At 48.9% G+C, this 14,439-nt stretch overlaps 1 protein-coding gene across 4 annotated transcripts in view; it reads right to left on the bottom strand.

Annotated features, from left to right (window-relative positions):
- The window catches only part of LMO1 (LIM domain only 1), a 48,158-nt gene continuing 37,807 nt past the window's right edge, over positions 4,089-14,439 (bottom strand). For all 4 annotated transcript variants that reach the window (XM_021403318.1, XM_021403319.1, XM_021403316.1 and 1 more), the window contains exons 3-4: positions 6,319-6,444; positions 4,089-4,530 (exon numbers count right to left, since the gene is read on the bottom strand). In XM_021403318.1, coding sequence (XP_021258993.1) covers positions 4,425-4,530; positions 6,319-6,444 — 232 coding nt within the window. In that variant the 3' untranslated portion in view covers positions 4,089-4,424. The remainder of the gene's footprint in view (positions 4,531-6,318; positions 6,445-14,439) is intronic.

The raw sequence follows: 14,439 nt of genomic DNA, 5'->3' as shown, positions 1-14,439 counted from the left end.
AACATTTGTAAGATGAATGCTGCAGGAACTTTTTTTTTTAATTAAAAAATATATTTCTGGAGCAAAAACACAAGCAATAAAGAGTGTTTGCCTGTTGGGAGGCTTGTTTTGTAATGCGGTATGAATAACCAGCTGACAATCCCGTTTTGTGTTTTCTCTTCGTATGGCCAATGGCCAAGAGCCAGCCAACTTTATTGTCCTTGAAATGTCATGATTTTGAGTATGCACAGAATCCTTAACTGCCCAAATTACTGCATAACATTCCTTTTTATTATATGGCAACAATGTGATCCTGGGCTCAAAGACTTACTAGTTAAGAAGATTATGTGTTTTCCTTTTTCTGTTTTGTTAAAGTGCCAAGTCTTGCATTTTTGGCATCTTCTAAAGAATAAAATGTCTTCTGAAATATTCTCTCAGAGCACAGAAGTTACCTCAGAGGAGCTCAGAAATACAGCGCTTTTCAATACTTTCTCATTTACTCAGAAGTTCAGACGCATTTCTTTTCCTCAAAAGCTTCCAATTTTTTCCTCTTTGTGCATATTGACAGCAAAATAGATTGTCCTTCATAACTTTGCGTGGCGTTACTTGGACGCTAATTTCTCTCTCCTTCCTCCTTCCCAAGCGCTGTGAGCAGGAGTAGGCCCGGTCACCCCCCAGACCTGGCAGCGCCGTGCCATCAGGACACAGCCCATCGCCTGTGCAAGGGGCTGAGGTGCCGGACCAGCGGCACTGGCACTGGATCTGCCCATTGCCATTCTAAAGCCATATCCTGTATACGCTGGCCACCAGGGAAAATTGATGTCTAGGATTTAGCTACATTCCTCAGAGGGCTGCGATCCGCAGCACAGTCTAGTTGGAGGCCAGTAGCCAGCGGTGATCCCCAGGGGTCACTGCTGAGTCTGGTCTTGCTCAACATCTTCATCAGTGACCTGGATCAAGGGGCAGAGTCCACCCTCAGCAAGTTTGCTGGTGATACGAAGCTGGGAGGAGTGGCTGACACAACAGAAATCTGAACTGCCATTCAGCGAGACCTGGGCAGATGGGAGAGTTGGGCAGAGAGAAATCTGATGAGGTTCAGCAAGAGCAAGTCCCACACCTGGGGAGGAATAACCACATGCATTGGTACAGGTTAGGGGCTGACCTGCTGGAGAGGAGCTCTGCAGAGAAGGACCTGAGTGTCCTTGTGGACAACAGGTGGCCATGAGCCAGCAGTACGTCCCTGTGGCCAAGAAGGACAGTGGTATCCTGGGGAGCATGAAAAATAGCGTGGTCAGCAGGTCAAGGGAAGTGATCCTCCCCCTCTACTCTGCCATGGTGAAGCCACAGCTGGAGTGCTGTGTCCCATTCTGGGCTCTCCAGTTCAAGAAAGACAGGGATCTAGAGAGAGTCCAGCAAAGGGCCACAAAGATGATGAAGGGCCTGGAGCATCTTCCTTGTGAGGAAAGGCTGGGAGACCTGGGGCTGTTCAGTCTGGAGGAGAGAAGACTGAGAGGGGATCTTACCAATGCTTACAAGCATCTGCAGTGTGGGAGTCAAGAGCATGGGGCCAGGCTCTTTTCAGTGGTGCCCATCAGCAGAACAAGTGGCAGTGTGCACAAACTGGCACAAGGGAAGTTCCATCTGAACATGAGGAAAAACTTCTTTACTGTGAGGGTGACGGAGCGTAGGAACAAGGTGCCCAGAGAGGCTGTGGTCTTTTCTTCTCTGGAGACCTACCTGTGCAGCCTGCTGGAACCTGCCATGGCAGAGGGTTGGACTTGATGATCTGCTGAGGTCCCTTCCAACCCCTACAATTCTGTGATTGTATGATTTCCATACTAAAGCCATTTCCTGTATAGACTGGTCACCAGGGAAAACTACTGTCTACGCCTCAGCTGTATTCCTGGAAGAGCTGTGACCGTGCTCGTGCTGTTCTGAATACAGCATTTCCAGGACGTGCTCCTTCCCCCGTGCCCCACACTGGGGCTATGCCCCCACCCCGTGCCCTCAGCCACACATAGCAGCACTAAGCAGCATGAGCGAGCTCTGCTTGGCGTCGGGAAACAGCCTGTGAGCCAATAAAAGTGGGCTGAAATGCAAATATAGCATTTCTTGTAAAGTAAATTAAGCTAACAACGCGGTAACAAACCGCTGTTAATATTAGATTAACTTGTTTGGCAAGATATGAAATCAGAGGAGCTGGGTTGTCGATAGCGGAGTGTTCAATAACGCTAATGCTGCTCGGGGAAGTATAACATCCCTCTGAAACACAGATGCGCGCACACAAAAATTAAGACTGGAGGAAGAGCCAGAATCTGAGCAGCAATTACACCAGCATTAAAGATGAATAGAGAGGAAGGTTGAGATTTTTGATTGCCTTTAAATACTGCCTTGTTTTCAATCTGAGTATCAGGCTGTGCTGCGATCAGCCATTAGCCCTGACTAAAAAAAAAAAAAAGAGAGAAAGATCCCGTATTTCAACATTTGCAGTATGAACTTAAAATATCGCTTTGATCTGAGCTAAGGAGGGAAATGGCAGCTAATTCAGAGGCTGAAGCCAGCTGGGTGTGTGCGGGATGGGCTGGGGAGCGACAGGGACCTGGGCAGAGGAGTCACCCGCAGCCACGGCCCCAGCGCAGGCACCAAGGCAGAGGCGTAAATGTCACCCGGAACGGCAGTGGTCACTAAACTGATTAAGCAGTGGTTATCTTTAGCAGTAAAAAGGCTATCTGCTAATACTAAGTGATTAGAGTCTAAAATGCCATTTACTCTGCTCTGATTCCTTGAATGAATATTTATGCCAAGTGATGACTATAACACCATCAAAAGGTTCTCCTGCTCTGTTCTTTAGAGTGGAAGTGATTATTCAACAGCAGGTCTGCGCTCCAGCACTTGTTTCTATTAAGCAAATTTGCAGCGTTCAGACAAAAAATCCTGATTGCATCGTCCTCCTGGGAGTTTTATTTTTAAAGAACTCGCGCTCCCAGCACTCCCAGGGGCACGTGCTGCTGCAGGTGGCCCGTGTCTGCAGCACAAGGACAGGAGAGGGTGACAGGGACGCTGCACAATTTCTCCACTGGATTTTGTGTGAGCCGACCCAGGATTTAACTGAACCTTTTGGGGCACGAAGGGATGGGCAACGGTGCTCTGTTCCCTGCTCTGACATCCCCAGCCCCTGCTTCCTTGACACCACATCACCATGCTGCCAGTGCCACAGAAGCCACCGAGACGTGATCTTATTAGAGATGTTTCAACTCACCTGTCCCAGTCACCACTTCATGAGCCATTCTTTTCTCTGGCACTGTCTTCTGCTCCTCTTTCCCCTCTCCTGGTTGTTGGTTGGCTCACCCCCTTACTTTGCTGCACATCAAGAAAAAAAACAACAAACCACATCTATCACCATCCTGCAGCGCACCCTCATCCCAACCTGTTTCTTCATTATCCTTCCATCATCGGTTACTCGTAAAAAAATATTTTTGCTTTATAGCAAAGGAAAAATGTTCAGTGTTCTTAACCTCAGGCCAGTGAAACCCGGGCCTAGAGCAGTTTGGGACCAGCAAGGTGGAGATTCCTTCAGTTTGATCTTAAAGCTCGGGCACTACGCTGTCAATAAAATAAATATTTCAGTGAAACATAAAATCATTAAGGTTGGAAAGACCACTAAGATCATCCAGTCCGACCATCAACCCATGCCTGTGACCACTCTAGACCACGCTCCTCCGTGCAACATCGTCCCTCTGTCAACAAAAAAAGCTAACGATTACGAGTCGAGAAAGGTCTAAACACTTATCTACAAAAAGTACCTACATTTTCACACATAAGTATCATAGAACCAGAGAATCATTAAGTTTGGAAGAGACCACTAAGATCATCCAGTCCAACCCCAACCCGCCCCCACCATGCCCACGTCCTTAAGCACCACAGCTCCGTGTTTCTTGAACCCCCTCCCTCCACCACCTCCCTGGGCAGCCCGTTCACGTGTGGGCCCCCTCTGCTTTATTTACTCCGGTCCCAGGGATGTCTCTATACATGTTTAAAATCTGTTCGTATCAAGCCCAGGAAACGTGGCCATTCACCACACGAAGAAACCACAGCTAAGAGGACCAGGAAACATTCATAATTTTTAATTCACACCAGTAATAAAATTGCATTACATTTTTCATAAAATAAATGTTCCAGTTTATATACAGAAAACAGACTGTACAGAGCCCTCCCCCAGACCCCAGAAACTCACAAACATACAGGCAATGCAGTGCTCAGCTAAGCAGGCACAACTGTACATCTAAAATAGTAACTGCTTTGTGTTGGGGGTGGGGGGAAAGTACTACAATGTATATAGTCCTCTCTGGACCAGAATTAAAAAAATATCGCAGGCAAGCTGACAGACGGCTGGCTGCAAGCGCGGCCGAGCGCCCATCCACAGTGCTCCAGCCAAGCAGGGATCGCTATTGAACCTGGGACTCGAAGCTCCCGTTCAGCTGCCCTTCCTCATAGTCCATCTGACACAAGATCATGTTGTTCTTCAGGAAAAACTTGTCTCCCACACAGAACCTGGAAGACAGAAAGCATTAACCGGTTTCGGTACGCGCAGGAGTTTTGGCACCGGGTGATTTTATTACGGAAGGAAAGGACACACTGGTTGGAGAAGAGGGCAGCCGGGGCAGGCTGGGGCTGAGGCAGCTGACTGCTGGGCGTCCCTGCAGACGGAGCTCCAGGAGATGGTACAGAGCCTGTGTGGGGTCTGTGCCTGCACCGCACCTCCCAGCTCCCCCCGGCGAGGCGGTATTTGCACTCATTTCCAGGCAAGGACTGGCTATTAAGTCCTTCCTCACCCCCTTGTGTACAGTGCTGAACAACAAATAGAAATTTCCTGATGGCTGGGCTCCTAACCTTTATCTTCATTGAGCGAAGGGCACCGCTCTCCATATACCATGTAAATTGTTCTGTTTGTACTGAAGTTGACAGAGAGGCTTGTGATATTTAACAATTTTATTTGACCATTAAGGTCAAAAAAGTTCCACATATAATATCGGAGAGGTGTAAATTGACAGCCCATAGCTTTTTCACCCTGCCTGCTTGCCGAAGAGTTAGAAGCTCATCTTTTCTTCTTAAGATAACAAATCGCACCCTTCGAGCCCAGTTCAGGGGAGGCTTTGTGTGCACCGTGCCAATGGGACAAGGACGGTGAGGAGCCCAGCACAGCCCCAAGTGCTGGGTCCCAGCCCCAACTGCATGGCTGGAGGGGGCTCTGAGCCCACTCTTCTCTCTCTCTCCCTCTCTGCTTTACTAATTCTAAAGTTCATCTATGTTTTCTGCATTAAAAAGCTAAAAATCAATCTCACTTTGAATTAACAGCTTTTAAGCTGAGAGCTGTACTGCGCACGCACTCCTGAAAGCCGCATACTCCACCAGCAGTTCGCTCCCTCTAAGAACAGACACAGCCGAAAGCATTCTGCTGCTCATCGTTACCCTGAGCCTAACAGATGCCTCCAAACCAAAATGCAGAAGTGACCCTTGCCCCCAGCCCCCCGGCTGCCTCTCCCCAAAGCTGGTCAGAGTGTGGAGGGGCCGGGGGTGTGCATGGCACTGCCAGGTATGGCCAGGTGTCCCCCGGACCCCAGTGTCCTGGGAGAGGGGCTCTGGATGCATTGGGAAGGACGTGCCGCCTGGTACTTGCAAGCCCAGATTTGGAGAATGAGGCTAATTAAAACACAGCGTGCTCTGTATCAATATTAGATTTTGCCTGGATGCATTTAATGCTCTGTACACAGACACGGACGGCCTAAGGAAGCTGGAAGAGAACTAAAGGAGAGGAGCCTTCGCCACCCAAACCCTTTTGTAGCTGGAGGAGGTGGGTGCCCCATCCCAAAGGCGCTTGGGCACCCGCCTCTGCAGCTCTGACCCCAGGCTGAACTAAACTCATGGTTCTCGCCGCAGCTTCCCGTGCTGCTGTTACAGGAACGCTTCCACGCTGCCCCTTGGGGCCAGGATCTCTAAAGAATAAGCCATAAAAGCTCGCAGGACGACATCTAAAAGAAGACAGCTCCCACCCTGGACATGTAACCTCGGCCGCGCTTTGCCTCTGTACGAGAGGAGCGAGTGTAAAGCGGGCCCTGGTGACAAACCCTCACCCTCGGGGCTCCCTGCAGCGCTGCCAGCAGGGACCACGGCACGGGAGCCGCGGGCAGGAACGGCCCCGGAGCCGCTAGGGGTCAGTGCCGCCCGCCGCCTCCGCGCCGGGAGCCGGGCACGGGCAGCAGCCGGCCCCACCGGCTCGGTGCTCTGCGGGCAGGGCCGTAAAGGAGCCGGGGTCGGTGCGTGCAAAAACCGCGTCCTTACCGCTGGTTGCAGAGCTGACAGGCGAAGCAGTCCAAATGGTAAACATTATCTCTGGCCCTCATCACCATCTCAAAGGCAGGGATCAGCTTACTGCAGGCAGCGCAATTCCCGGTGGTACCAAAGAGCCTGCCAAAGAAGCACGATCATTAGAAGCCATTTTAATTAAATGGTGGAAGGACTAATTAAGTGTAATTAGCGGTATCAAATACTGTATTGCACCAATAAATAGAAGTCGCGGTCTCCATTTCGCTGACCAACCAGTGTGCGGGAGCTCGGGCTAAAGCTGCCTGGTGAGCAGGCTGCCATCGTCGAGACGAAAACTTCATTTGGATTGCACGCCCAGGGCTAATTTGCTGGCTAATGGAGAAAAGCATTAAACACTCGCAGCACAATTTTGGGGCTCACAAAATTTCAGTCAAATGCTCCCCTTGCCCCCGCGGCTCTGCCGAGCCAGCAGGCAGCCCCGCCGCGCCGCTGGGGAAGAACCTTGCTCGCTCACCACTGAAAACATGAGAGCACACTTTCCCTTGTGACAGGTACAGCAGCCTGTGGAGGAGGGCGAGCCCTGCTCCCTGGCCGTGCATCGCTCCCGGGAGCAGCTCAGCCCCACAGCGAGCCCTGACCAGCGTGCTTTGCCGTTCCACTTTAGCTCCCCGGCCCTCGAGGACAGCCCCTCAGCACTGGAGGCTCTGCGGTTTCCATCGTGCCTCTCACTATCTGTCTCTCCAGATGTCTGCTGCTGTTACAGCCCCCGCCGGGGACTCAGCCAAGCCAGCAGCGTCCTCCCCCCGGCCCCATCTCTGAGCCATCCCCGCCAACCCGCAGACCACCGCCACGCAGACCAGCCACGGCGCAAATCAACAGACCAGGTCGGCGTGCACGTGGTCAGCCGCCTTGCTCTGGGGATGACAAATGCCCTCAGAGTGAGGCAGGTTGGCCACTGCACCCCGTTAGCCCCATGTGTGCCACGCGCCGCTGCACGCAGACAGATGCGGGCTCCCGGCTCGTTTCGAGCCATCGGTTCTGGCCAATTCCACAACGCACAGACCAGGAAAATCTATAACCAATTTCTAAACATGCAATTTGCCAAGCTGATCAATATTAATTATTACTGGCCAGTAATTGTGAACTACAACACTCAGCAGTGTTATAGAAACCTCCGCATCACTCCCATCCGCACTCTGCCGTGCAACCAAAGCAAGCTTCCTCCCAAGCTAGAGAAAAGGCTGCCCTCATTTGTCAGGTACCAGCGGCCCTTCATCCCACCTGGTGGAAAAAGGCCAAGAGAGTCTTGAATCACAGAATGGCTTAGGTTAGAGGGAACCTCAAAGATCATCTGTTTCCAATCCCCTGCCATGGGCAGGGTTGCCAACCACCAGCTCAGCTGCCCAGGGCCCCATCCAGCCTGGCCTTGAACACCTCCAGGGATGGGCCATCCACGGCTTCTCTGGGCTGCTGTGCCAGTGCCTCACCGCCCTCTGAGTAAAGAACTCCTACCTAAAATCCAACCTAAATCTTCCCTCTTTTAGTTTAAAGCCTCTTGTCCTATCACTATCAGACTGTGTAAAAAGTCGGTCCCCCTCTAGCTTTTAAGTTCTTTGAAGCAGCAGCATGTTTTCCCTGAAACTTAAACAATGCAAACCAAAAGGAAGCATTTGTGCTACTGGCACAGGAGTTGGACTCAACAATCCTTATGGGTCCCTTCCAACTTGGGATATTCTATGATACCGTGGTGCAGGATGGAAAAGTTGCAGTGGGAGTACTCCATACTCTTCCCCTGAGACTCCATCGCATGAGGACTGAAGGAGAGGGGAAAACCCCAGCTCTACAGTTCCAACAGCTTCCCTGCCCTGCCAAGCACAGGCCACGCAACCTACTGTGGCAGCCCCTTCCTTCCTGCGGGCCAGGGCTGCAGCAGCGGGCTGGGAAACGCCGCGCTGAGACGCACCGGGCTCCGCACCCTGCAGTGCTCGGCCCCCATCCAGCGCCGCTCACAAATCAGGCTCAGCGCAGCCCCCTGCCCCCTTCCCTGCACGAGTGCCTCCCTTCAGCACAGCGAGACCTGACGGCTTTGTGGGGTTTTGTCACTGTCACAAAACCAGGCGTACGTTTTCAGAGCGCCCGAGTCACAGCAAACTCAAAAAAAATGAGCCCAATCCATTAGGCGGGGAGACTGGGAGGTTAATCCTAGATTTGCTCTGTGCCCGGCGCTGCTACGCGCACCAGTGTAAAATATCCATTATTCATTAGCATCACAGTTGTGTGGAGCTCAATCTAGATTAAACAAAATAAAGGGGCCCCAGACAGCACCATTTGCATTGTTAAGCAGGCGCTTTTCTTCAGCCTTCAAATAGGAGACTTTTCTAAATGGAAATGATGGGGAAATTTGGACAGATGTTCACTTAACTATTTAAACAGTTAGCTTAAGAAACATGAAAAATGTATTTGGCATCGTGTTCACCTGTCTCCTTTCAGGGGGCTGGGGGTGAACCAATTGTTAAACAGCTCTGACTGTTTGCATAAGATCTACAGCTTATGTTCTGTCCGGCTGAATCCGTGTCGCCTCCCCATGTCTACCCAGCCGCGGTGCACAGCCGGCCCGCGTGCTCATCGTCTCCTCTTCTAGCAAGTCTCGCAGCCCTCCGCCCCTGCCCTTCCCAACCGGGGAGCATTTCGCACTTACTCCAGCACTCCCTAATTTTAATCTGCTTCCCAGAGAGCCATTTAGAGCCCTGCGTATTCAGCACGCTTCTAAAAATATGCTGTGGTTTATAGCTCAATAAGCAAGAAATGAACTTTTTTTTTTTTTTTTTTTTTTTTAATCTGCTCGAAGAAAAGCAAAATGAACACGGACTTTTGCCTGTTTTTTTTTTTTTTGCCACCTGCCACCTCTGACCCCTCCTCACCCAGCAGCAACTGGGGCTGAAACCCGAGGTGGGGAAAGCTTACCGTTGCTGGAGGAGGGAGCGGACAAAAACCCTCCACCACGAGCCCCATCTGTGGGTAATTCCAAATAACCCCACACGAACAAAGTGATCTGCAGCCTGTCCCCCAGACACCTTCACAACAGACGCGATGCTCTCTCACACACTCGTGCGCACAAAGTTCAAGCGCTTCAGAAAAATCTATCAGGAGATGCTCAGCATCTACTTACCAGCTTGGTGCCAATGGCTTAAAAGAAGCTGGAAACACAGAAAGGTTTTGCTCTGGAGCTGTTTTGCTGCTTCTAAAAACACCTTTTTTTTTTTTTCTAAATCTCCCTTTTTGAAGTTAAAAGGCAACGATTTTAAAGCACAGATTTATTCCCCCTTATGTAACAAGAAGACCTAGCCAGCTTGTAAATAAGCACAGACTATGCAGATTTAAAATTTAACACAATTAAACTTTTACCCTGTGGTAGTAATTATGTTTAATGGCTCTTAGCCTGAACTTAACCACGTCTATTGTTGTCAGCCAGTCTAAAAGCAGGAGTTTGTCCAAGGACAATTTTCTGTAGTTTATAGGCACACTAAAAACCTCGCTACGCACTGTTCCCATTGGCCGCTGATGTCAGTGTGCATAGTAAAAATTAAAGCTAATTGGCATACAGGAGCAGCAGTGAATGCAAATGAATTAATGGGAAACGAGGGAAGCGCTGTTGGAAGCAGCGTGCAACGGTTGAAGGGTGCTTTTTAGGTAAAGTCTTGTTTGGGTTCAAGAGTAGCCTTCTGCACAAAGGGCCAGACTTCACCAGCTCCGTGAATACGCCCGAACTTGATTCCAAGCGTACTAAAGTCATTGGCACCCCGGAGGTTGGCGGGGGAGAACAGAATGGCAAGGAGTCCATATTGCAGGAAAATGGGAAGAAACTTCTCATAAGATGACTTTAAGTTTGGCACCTTTTTACAGATTTTCTTCCTTCTCAAGCCAAATTGTGCCAGTAGGTTGAACTGATAATTCCATTATCTATTTCTGTCAGCTCCAGAAACAGCAATCTGTGCTACAAGGAGGGAGTCCCCGCTCCTTATCCTCCCTCTGGCCTAGTGGCTGCTACCTTGAGAGACATGGTTTAGTCTGAGGGACGTGGTTTAGTGGGGTTATTGGTGGTAGGTGGACGGTTGGACTGGATGATCTTGTAGGTCTTTTCCAACCTTGGTGATTCTATGATTCTATTCTATGATTCCACTTAGTAGCTGAGCATCAAGAAAGAGGGAGAACATCTTCCCTCGGTACAGAGTGAAAACGTTGGAGCTGCTGACTTCACTAAAGGAAACAAAAAAAAGAGGAATGAGAACTGACAAATGTAAATAATGAATGGTGCACAATGGATGGGTGGGGAGTTTCCATTTTTTTTAATTTCTATTTTAAGCAACGCAAGTTCAAAATTAAACTGCTGAGTTGAGACCGAGAATTCCCCAAAAACAATAGGCTTTGTCAACAAAAAAGCTAACAATTATGAGTTTAAAAAGGTCTAAACACTTATCTACAAAGAAGTACCTACATTTTTACATGTAAGTATCATAGAATCACGGAATCATTAAGGTTGGAAAAGACCACTAAGATCACCAAGTCCAACTGCCAACCCAGACCCGCCATGCCCACTACTCACGTCCCTCAGGGCCACATCTCCACGGTTCTTGAACACCTCCAGGGACGGTGACTGCACCACCTCCCTGGGCAGCCTGTGCCAGTGCCTCATCACTCTTCTGGAGAATAAATTTTTCCTTAAGTCCAGCCTGGACCTCCCCTGGTGCAACTTGACCTATCTTGACCTCTCATCCTATCACTGTTACTTAGGAAAAAGGCTGACCCAAAACTCAGTGCTTGAAAAAGAGGACTTTCCCCCTTACAATTTGAAACAGACCAACAAGTAGCCATTGCCAGCTTGCAATTAATATTTTTCCTGTCTGGGGATATTGAAAATATGCCGAGCCACAAGCCTGATTTGACCAGAGTACTGAACACGCCAATAATTGCAGGGAAGCCTGAACATCACTTGAAAAGATAAAATGATGAACGTTAAAAGCAACATCAAACCCGAGGTTCCCAGCTTCCCTGTAATCAGAATTTGTGTAACACTCAATGAAAGCCCTCACAGTGGGCACCTCAGCAGGGTACACACACACAGGCTGGGGCACACTCCTCTCCAGGACATCGCTGTCAGTGCCACAGCAAGAGGTCATGTCAGAGGGGGCAGAGGAGATGCACTTTGATACTAATGAAACTGGTCAAGCTGTCCTCCTGTGATGCCTTCAAGTTCAGCCCCAAGGAACTTCCATCTTGCATGCCCAAGGGTTTGTCATTCATGGGCAGCGTAACGGGAGGACATGAACCACTCAGTATCACAGCCCTCTGGCTGTGTGACCACACTAGCTCTGAGATCACTGGGCATAAACTTCAAGGTTGCTCAAGGGCATAAGTTTCCAGCTGAAGAACGCATATGGATGTTCACTTATTTTTACTCCTTTTGTCTCTTCCTCTGTATTCTCATAACAAATTTAACAGTGGAGCTGGGACTGCTAGCATCCTCATCTTCCTCCCCTGTCCACCTTCCTGTGGTAGAACTGATGCCACTGATCCTAAAACCCATCTTGGCTGCCCCTGCCACTGCTGAACACCTGGGGTACAGTGTCCTTGTAGGGGAGTATAAAAGCAGCAGTCAGCAAACTGCAAATTTGAAAGCCCAAGAGGCATGTCAGAATTCCACAGCCAGGAAGTAATATTCCCCATAAACCTCCCTGGGAGGTTGTGGAGGGAAGGAAAAAAACAAAACAAAACATCAAGCAAACAAACCAAGCATTGCTTGTTTATCCTGAAAAGCATGGGATGTGAGAAACTCCCGGACCAGCTACCATGGAGAAAAAAAAAATCTGTGCTTTAACATCATAAAGCAGAGCAATGCTGCCAAGACACATTGTATTTTGAGCCTAATTAATCCTCCTTAATCTGTACAGACACCAAGCGCAGAAGTGAGGGTGCCCTATGTAGCATGCAAGTCGCTCCCTGTTGTGATGCAAGAGCAGCACTTCAGTTCAGCAGCACTGTGGGCTCTGGGCAGACAGCACGCGTTCACCACGCCGCACTGACACCTCCCCACCCGCCGTGCTGGTGAAGTGGAGCTGGGGAGCGTTGAATTGCACCGGGAGCAGCACCCGGAGCTGCGTGGAGCCCCTGAGCTGCATGTGACGCCATGTCCCAGAGCATCCTCCTCGACGGCATTTGCTTATCAGAAATAATTAGAGGTAGGAATGCTGGAACCGTGATTATGAAACAAATGGTAAATCTATTTGCTCAGATGAAATGTATCGAAAGCTACATCTCGGCACAGCTGGAGACTGAGGTGATACCGCAAGGATAACAACTCGAGATCCAATTTCATCTTTCATGATTAAAAAATGAGCAAGAAAGTGTTTTATGAAATGTGAAGGTTAACAAATGTTCCTTCGCAAGCAATGATGACAGTTTATCTTTTGAAACAAATGATCAGGCCACAGTCTGCTAGCGACTCTTGAAATACAGCGGGTAGGCTTCTTCCAGGAGCCTGCGTGCCCTCGCTGCTCGGACTTGTGCCCAGGCATTCCTGTATGGGAGTGCCTACACCTTGGTGCCCCTGTGCTGAAGAGAGGGGTGTGCTGCCCGGCGCTAGGGGTCATGGCATGGGCAGGAGCTGGCCTGCTGCAGGCGGGTAGGCCAAGCCCCAGCACAGGGTGGGGAAATCACATTGCGTGCACAGCAAAGCTTGTGAGCCCCAACTGCACACTTAGCTGGGGGTCTATAAAAAGACTAAGAAACACCAGTGTTCTCCTGGCCATTACGCAACAGCATTCCTTTTGGACTTCAGATATGAAAGATGCAGATATTTACATTTATGGGCTCCAAATCAGTCCAACCTTTAATTTTTCAAGTGATGGTCGGCGTACTAAGTATCAGCATAATATCTGACACCACTATTATTCAAAGGGACGTAGAGGAAGTCATTTCCTTTGACCATCCTCCAAAGTGCTTGCATGTTGGTGTGAGCGCAGTGTGAAGTACAAAACCTTATTCTTAGCAGTGAGTTCTGCTAAAATTTGACGAGTAGAACAAATATCGTGAGTTGTTTAGTGAGGTGAAAAAGATGTGGGTAGAGCCTCTAAAACTATTAAAGGGAAGGAATTAAATATGATGGAAGTGGATAATTCTCCAAGAAGAAAAATTCAAATTACCAGGAGTGAACTGACAGTAGAGAGGATGGTGACAGCAACTGCAGTTCCTTCTATTAATAGAACTAATAACTAAAATTGAGAGATAAAGAAATACTATGTGTGGAAGGCAACGGGAGATGTTTTAAGGTAAAAAATTGTTTTATACTTCCATTAAATATGGGATTGTATGGCATTGACCCTTGTTGCTGAATGTGTCCCACAGCAGCAGGAGGACAGAACCCGGTGACACAGCAGAAACCTCCAAAGTGAGCATCGACTTGAGTTTGCTCATTAGCAAGAACACAAACCATCACAGCTGTAAAGCTGGCCGAACAACCGAATGCAAGCCAATTACTGTGTTGCAGAACTGATGCTCTTCCTTCCTACCCAACTCTTGGTCAAATTTCCTAGGTTATGACAATTACAGTGCACCTCCCAGCAACAACAGCAAAATTAAAATACTTCTAGTGGTCGAAAGTTCTCTAACAGACTACATTCAGGTAGGGGAGAAATACTTAAAGCAGGACGTGGGATGCTTCTTGAGGTTTGCACTCCTGGCTTCTTTCCTACCTCGAGTACAGAATTCTGGTATGTCCCAAGAAGTCTTGCCGTTAATGGCCCAGAGAGAAGATCATAGATGAAATTTGTCTACTTCTAAGTAGTATTCTCAGGATAAACCAAGGAAAGAAAGAGATGCCCCACAACTGCAGCGATAAAAAAGTTCTTCTGAGTTTAACAGCATCGATAGTGCTCTATTTTGGCACTCTAATGCGTCTGATTTGATGATACATATTATTTTTGTTATGAAACTAGAGCAAACCAAAATCAATATGGTGCTCATTAAATGGATGAGACACAGAGTGGCTTGTGGGTCTTGAAAAGCAAATGTAAATGGAATCATCGCCCAGCTGAAGAATTTCTAGTAGTATTCTGCGACACGTAGAGCAACACTGAGTAT

This window comes from Numida meleagris, chromosome 6 (assembly GCF_002078875.1).
Source record: "Numida meleagris isolate 19003 breed g44 Domestic line chromosome 6, NumMel1.0, whole genome shotgun sequence".
NCBI lineage: Eukaryota > Metazoa > Chordata > Aves > Galliformes > Numididae > Numida > Numida meleagris.
The sequence above is the reverse complement of the archived record's forward strand: the minus strand, read 5'-3'. Positions and strand labels throughout refer to the sequence as shown.